The 7,378-nt window shown below is 46.9% G+C and overlaps 1 protein-coding gene across 1 annotated transcript; it reads right to left on the reverse strand.

Moving 5' to 3' along the window:
- Positions 1-1,652: 1,652 nt before the first annotated feature.
- Positions 1,653-6,770, reverse strand: LOC116450775 (ly6/PLAUR domain-containing protein 2-like). Its single transcript, XM_032123555.1, has 3 exons — positions 6,563-6,770; positions 2,966-3,085; positions 1,653-2,374 (listed from the first exon to the last, which is right to left on the reverse strand). The coding sequence occupies exons 1-3, from the start codon at positions 6,612-6,614 to the stop codon at positions 2,163-2,165; spliced, it is 384 nt and encodes a 127-aa protein (XP_031979446.1). The 5' UTR covers positions 6,615-6,770; the 3' UTR covers positions 1,653-2,162.
- Positions 6,771-7,378: the final 608 nt, after the last annotated feature.

Genomic DNA, 7,378 nt, shown 5'->3' on the forward strand with positions numbered 1-7,378 from the left:
AGGAGGGAATTAAATTTCAGCAAAAATGAACCAAAAAAGTCCTTCTGTGGCTATTGGGGGGGAAAAAATAGTCAAGAGACATTTCCAGAAGCAGGAAGTTGAGGACAGCTTCACACCAGGTGGAACAGAGCTAATATATTAATTAATATATTAATTTTTATATCAGAAAAGATACAAACCGCAGAGAGGTTCAGGTTGATGTTTAACCACCCTGTGCTTGGAGAGCTTGGCTTCACACCAGGGAGCATCTCCAAAGCCTCACCCACACAGATTTTCTGCCTTTCAGACCAGATCTCTCCCCAGAGCTGTGATCCCTGTAGGGAACAGCCAGAATGCGGGAAACACGCTGCCAAACTGGCCAGAGATCAAAGGGGTGAGGCATCCGTGGCCAATGAAGGGAGGGGAGAAACAGCTCCTCCGCACGCGGCTCCTCAAAGCGATGACAGCTACGGAGCCGCTCCAGTTCACGGAGAGGTGGCTGCAATCAGCTGTGCCTGATGATTTTTGGAGGGTGTGGACCTCAAAAAACACCCTTGGTTCAAGAGAGTCATAAATGGGAGGGTTGAAGGGCACAGTGAACAATTTACCTGCTTACTCTGAAAGAAATCATGGGACAGTATTTGGACTTCCTGGTTTTCTCCCAGATGGCACCTCTTGGGTCAGCCCACTTGACTCCAGGATCTGTGACTTTGGCAGAGCTGGAGAAATCCCCAACAAGGAGCTTTCAGAGTTTCATGGAACCATGGAATGGTTTGGGTTGAAAGGGACCTTCAAGATTTTCCAGTTCCCTACCCTGTCATGGGCAGGGACTCCTTCCACTATCCCAGATTGCTCCAAACCCCATCCTACCTGGCCTTGGACACTTCCAGGGATGGGGCAGCCACAGCTTCCCTGGGAAACCTGTGCCAGAGCTTCATCACCCTCCCAGGGAAGAATTTTTTCCTAGCATATGTTCCTTGTAGAATGCCTGGAAATAAGGGTGTTTGTGTTCCAAAGATCCCAGTGGCTGCATCATGATTTACAGGGAGCTCAGGTTGGAAAAGCAACCTCAGAATGTTCCTAATCCAAGCTCCTGATCCAAGCTCCCAATTTTGAGGTCAGCCCAAGGTTTCTCAGGACTTCATCCATCTAGGCCATGAAAGCTTCCCAAGGATGGGAATTGTACCACCTCTCTTGGAAACCACATGTGCCACATGGGAAGACTTTATATCACATTTGGATTGATTATTCCAAATATCAGGAGCAGGGTGGTAATTGGAGGAGGATATTCTTGCTGGACCTTGGAAAGGGGATTACAGGAAAATGCGGCACCAGAGCAGGATGGACCAAAATGTAGGAGCCCAGAGCAACACACAAGGAATTGCAGATGATGCTCTGGAGGATTAAAGAAAGGGGAAAAGTCATTTCACTGATCTCCAAATTCAGGGAACAGCCATTACTCAGTATTCCCAGTAAAGATAGATTTGTACAAGGGGAGCTGATGGAAGAAATGCTGATGGAAGGTCACTTCCAGTGAGGGACAATGGGAAATGTCTCATCCATCTGTGTGAGACTCACCCCAAAACCCAACTCTGTATAAACAATACTGAAAGATGGAGTTTGGGAATAACAAAAGGAAAACTAAATGTGATTACAACTGTTTTAACGCAAGATTCTTTTTATTCTGCTCAAAAGGGTACAGAGAACACAAGATTTTGAGCTCCTTGGATCAGATCATTGGCATGGGAAGTTCAGTCTCCTGCCTCATATTTTAGGCACAGAAATGTCTCCTTAATTTTTTGGGTACAGAGAAGGAGGTCTAGGAAGAACAGCAGAAAATGATGGGGTGGAGAGGACCTGCTCTAAGGAGGTAGGGAAGACTCTTCTCAAGGTTTTTTGCCTTAAATATACTTCACACATTTGAATTTTTTACTTCAAACCCAACCAGACCAGCACAGCAAAGAAACTCCACAATTAATTTTGTGGGAGTTGTTGAAAAATCAATTGAAAAATTTGAGTCGGGCCTTCCTGAGTTTTGCTTCTCTCTTGGTTGTGGGAAAAGTGTGGATACTAAAAAAAACCTCAATTTTTGGGAGCTGTTGAGGGGTTTTTTTGAGGCATCCACATGGAAAGCTGGGCTGGTGGGGGGTTATTTTCTTCATGGAATTTTCAGAATCGCCCCCTCACAGTCTAGTCCAGAAAAAGGCACAGAGGGAACTTGCGAGGATCCAAGATGGCTCAGCTCTGATCCCCAAATTTTCTGCACCATCGAAGTTGCACAGGTCAGAGTAACAGCAGCTGACAGGATGTGTCATCCCGATGCCATCCACGTCGGAGGGGATGCAGGTGGAGGAGCACATCTTGGTGACAGTTGAGACTTCTGTGACGGGATAAACTACAGCAAAGAAAAAAGCAGGAACAGTTAGGACTGGGAAAAACAGAGGAGAGCATCACCATTCTCTTTTGTCTTCTGATGACCAGGAGTTGGTGTCATAGAATCATAAATTGTTTGGGTTGGAAAGCACCTTCAAGATCATCCCATTCCAACCCCCTGCCATGGGCAGGGACACCTTCCACTATCCCAGATTGCTCCAAACCCTGTTCAACCTGGCCTTGGACACTTCCAGGGATGTAACAGCCACAGCTTCCCTGGGCAACCTGTGCCAGGGCCTCACCCTCCTGGCAGGGAGGAATTTCTTCCTAATATCCAATCTAAACTTACCCTCATTAGGTTTAAAGCCATTCCTTGTTTTCCTATCACCACAAGACCTTGTAAAAAATTTAAATCTTATTTCTCAGCATTAGCCAGGAGCTTGCATTCACCAAATATTCCTTCACACAAACACTGCTTTCCACAACAGCAGGAGAGCTGGAGATCCCATGGGAGATCTCTTTTTTAAGTGGAAAGAGGAACTGGTCTCCACACCAGCACTGTCGAAACACTGATTCCTGTCAAAAGTATGGATAAAGAAGGAATTGTCCTTACCATCCTCCAGGGAATACATCGTAGTCTTGCACATGAGCTCACCCTCTGTGCAGTTCTCAATTGTCTGGCATTTGTCAACTGGGGTCAAATCCCTGCAGGTGTAACACCGCAAGAAGTGTCCTGTGAAGAGGGAAAACAGGAGGATGGAAAACATGAGGATGGCCTCAGTGTGGATTCTGTCTGTGCCCCTCCAGGTATCTCTCGGGAGGAATTTTCCAAAATAGTCATGCTGAGAACGGGAATGGAATAATAGAATGTGTTTGGACCGATGGGAATGAGAAACACAAAGGTCTGGTGGTCAAAGCACAGCTTCAGGTCGGGTTCAGACCCCTTGTGATGAGTCAAACAAGACAGAGCCACACACATAGGAGACCCCGTGACACAGGAAAGATCTTGGGCTGATCTATATCTCTGTTTTCTGGATCTACATCTTTCCTTAACTTCAGTAGAGCATCAGAAAGAGATCCCAGACTCCCAAACTCCCAGAATCACAGAATGGAGGAGGTTGGAAGGTTGGAAGGGGCGTCTGGAGCTCCACCAGTCCAATCCCTCCTCTCAAGAAGGACCAGCTAAAGCCTCTTGTCCAGGACTGTCTCCAGATGGGGTTTTAATATCTCCAAGAATGGAGATTCCGCAACTTCCCTGGGAAGCCTCTGCCAGTGCTCAGTCAACCTCACAGTCATAAAGTGTTTCCCGATGTTTCCAGTGTTTCAGTTTGTGTCTTTTGCCTGGTCCTGGCACTGGGAATCACTGAAAGGAGCCTGGCTCCGTCCTCTTTGCTCTCTCCCTTCAGGAATTTATAAGATTACTAATTTGAGCCTTCACTTCTCCAGCCTGAGCAGTCCCAGCTTTTCCATCCAGCCCATCCCTCAACTGCTTGTCCATGAGGATCTTGGAACAGGTTTCCCAAAGAGGTTCTGGACCCGCCCCCATCCCTGAAAGTGTCCAAGGCCAGGTTGGATGAGGCTTGGAGCAACCTGGAAGGTTGTGGAAGGTGTCCCTGCCCATGGCAGGGGGTGGAACTGGATGATTTGTATGTCCCTTCCAACCCAAATCGTTCCCTGATTCCATGATCTTATAGGAGAGACCATCAAAGTCCTTCCTGAAGTCCAGGTAGAAGATATCCACAGCTCATCCCTTGTCTAGCAGGTCAGTCACTTTATCATAGAAATTTGTCAGCTTGGTCAGGTTTGTCCCCTTGGTGAAGGATCTGGATACACACACAAAAGTCAGACTCGGATGTGAGTTGCAGCAGGGAGAATTTCCTCTGGTGCTGTCCACTCTGCCAGCTCTTCCCAAAGGCTGGGAGGGTGTCCCAGACAGAAGGAATTTGTCTCCATCAAATTCACTGAGCCACGAGAACAAACTGAGCACAACCCTTCCCCTCGTGCTGAGATTCTGGGTTTGTGAGAAGAATGTGTGAGGGGTTATTTTAAATCATGGAATGGTTTGGGTTGGAAGGGACATTAAAATCTTCTAGTTCCACTCCCTGCCATGGGCAGGGACACCTTCCACTTAGACCAGGTTGCTCCAAACCCTGTTGAACCTGGCCTTGGACACTTCCAAGGATGGGGCAGCCACAGCTTCTCTGGGAAACCTGTGCCAGGGCCTCCCCACCCTCAAAGAGAATTAAACTTGACAGCAGCACCATGAATGGATTGCATGGGGACATGTTCTGCTCTAGGCAGAGACCACAGAAACAAAATTTGATACTCAAGACTCCAAATCCATCCTGATCCAGCTCCTCCTGCCTTGTCCCTCACCAGTTCAGAGATGTCCCTCATCCCTGTTAAGCTGTAAAGCCCTCGAGAGCTGCAGGTGCCTCTCAGCTCCTACAACCACAGAATAACCACAGCCCAAATCTTTCAGTGCCTAAAGTCTTCTGAGATGGAGAAACTTTGGAGAAAACCACTGAAGAGCCCAGATTGTTGTGACACAGAGCACTCCAAGCTATCAAATCAAAACAGTATCCGGTGCTTCCTATCACCAAAAAAAAGCCATTTTTCAACAAGTTTTTCTGGGCGTTTTGCTCTCTGAAGGTTTTTCTGAGGAACCCAACACTTGATCTGGGTCCTCTACTCTGGGTCCCCTCTCCCACCCCCAGCAGACCCCTCAAAGTGTGTGTTATAAACACAGCGATGTATTTTGGTGTCATCACACCCCAGCAGCCCCTCTTTGGTCTGGGAAGCCCTTGTCACCCTGTCTGTGTGACATTCCAGCTGAAATTCCTTTAAACCCCACTGAAAGGGAGAAATGATTCAGCTCCTCCCAGCAAAGCTCCAACGGGATGTCAACAGGCTCAGGCAAACAAGTCACCCTATGAAAATAGACACCATCCTAATTAATGAGCCAAAAAAAGCCCTTTTTTAAACAAACACAGCAATTTTCCTGCTTTTATTCAAAGTAAACTTTATTATCTTGCTTGCGCATTGTGACCTGATGCTTTGTTTGCATTAATCCCACATCTGACTGTTATGAAATTCACCTTTAGGAGGAAGCATCGTTTTTAGTCTCACATTTCATGATGCTGGACAAATTCAACCCACAGGATTTGTGATCCTCTATGAGAAGAAAACCAAACAAGCCACCACCTCTTCCTCCCCTGCAGAATCTGCTCGGCAAGGAGGGAGGAAGGAAAATGTCCTTGCATAAGAAGGAAAGAAAGAGGAATTAAAAAATCATAACATAATTCCATAGACAGGCACAGTCTGGATCTGCAAATATCCCAATGAACAGTCACAGGTCCTGGACTGATCCTGCCCAGGAATTACCTTGGACATCCAGGAGAACACCACCAAAACTTGGGATCATCACTTTTTGTCCAAGAAATTGGTGTGGTAGAAACAAGGGACAGAAAGGATGGAGGAAAGATCATGGAATCATGGAATGGAATCACAGAACGGTTTGAAAGGGACCTTCATGATCACAGAATTCCACCCCCTGTCATGGGCAGCAACAGCTTTCACTGGACCAAGTTGCTCCAAGCCCTGTCCAGCCTGGCCTTGGACACTTCCAGGGATGGGCATCCACAACTTTTTGGGATAACCTGTTCCAGTGCCTCACTTTGGATGATCTTTAAGGTCCCTTCCAACCCAAACCATTCCATGATTCCGTGATAAACATCAACCCTGCAGTACCTGGGCCACCAGCAATGTCCCAACCCCTCTTTCCCACTTCTAATGGCTAAAACTGGATAAATCACACATGTAACATTTTTGGAGAGATCCCACACATGCTGCATGGAACTGACTTCCGGGGCTAAGTATCAAAAAAGGTACAGAAAGTTAAAAACAACATTAAAAGAAAAAAGACAGTGAGATTGAGCAGGAACATGGAAAAAGTGAGAGTGGGAATTTGCATTGAAGGAACGACATGGTTTAATCACACTCTGCCTTGTGACACTTCCTAAAGAGCCTGACCTGACAATCCCAATGACAACATCACCATCCCGAATATATGAAAGTATTCCAAAGACAGACTTTTTTTCGGAAAACTGCCTAAAGTGGGAGATGTGGCTTTCAGAGGGAACAGGGCACATCCTATCCCATCACGCTGTATCTACTGAAGGAGTCTGGATAAAACCAAGTGGGAACTCACCCAAATCTATGCAAGTGACAGCAGCCAACAGAAGAAACAGAAACACCTTCATCTTGCACAGCTCTTCTTGTCTGGTCACTGGGTTGTCGGCACTCTTCACCAATGTCACACGTCCTGGTGGCTTGGCATACACCAAGATCCGTCCCCAGATCCAAATCTACTGGAAAAACGAGTCTCACTGAGCTATAAATGAATTGAAGGAGCTCCAAAGCAGGCCCCACCTCTCGCCACTCCGTCATCTCTTTTCATGTTCCTTGGAGAAGAAAATTTGGCTTATCAGGGTGGACAATGGCTGGGATTAATCCAGGTGTTTTGTGTCCAAGCAGGATGCAGAAGGCCTTGGAAGGTCTTGTCTTGCAGCTTGGGGATATTTCCTCTCCCTTTTGGAGTGGTCTCAAGAAATCCCGGGGAAAAGAGCGTTGGTTGCGTGAATGTCAAGGAATTGAACCTCATGGATTTTTCTCCTCTGTGTTTTTACCTTCAGTGGGGTCCAGAGTTTATCAGGAGGACGAGAATCGTGGAATGGTTTGGATTGGAAGGGATCATCTCATTCCAAACCCTTTCCATGGGCAGAAAGACCTTCCATTAGGCCAGGTTGCTCCAAGGCTCATCCAGCCTGGTCTAGAAGTGGAAATCTGACTTTCAATTCCTCACTCACTGGAAAAAGCATGGAACACTGGGAAAAAAACAGGACCAGGATCTGAAAGTTTGGGCCAAGGGAACCTCTCAGGCTCATTATCCTGAGGAAGGATGGAATGGAGAAGCCCCTCTGCTCTGAGCCAACCCTCTCCAAGTGTGGTTGCAAGCTCATGACTT

The sequence above is a fragment of the Corvus moneduloides genome, chromosome 1 (assembly GCF_009650955.1).
Source record: "Corvus moneduloides isolate bCorMon1 chromosome 1, bCorMon1.pri, whole genome shotgun sequence".
NCBI lineage: Eukaryota > Metazoa > Chordata > Aves > Passeriformes > Corvidae > Corvus > Corvus moneduloides.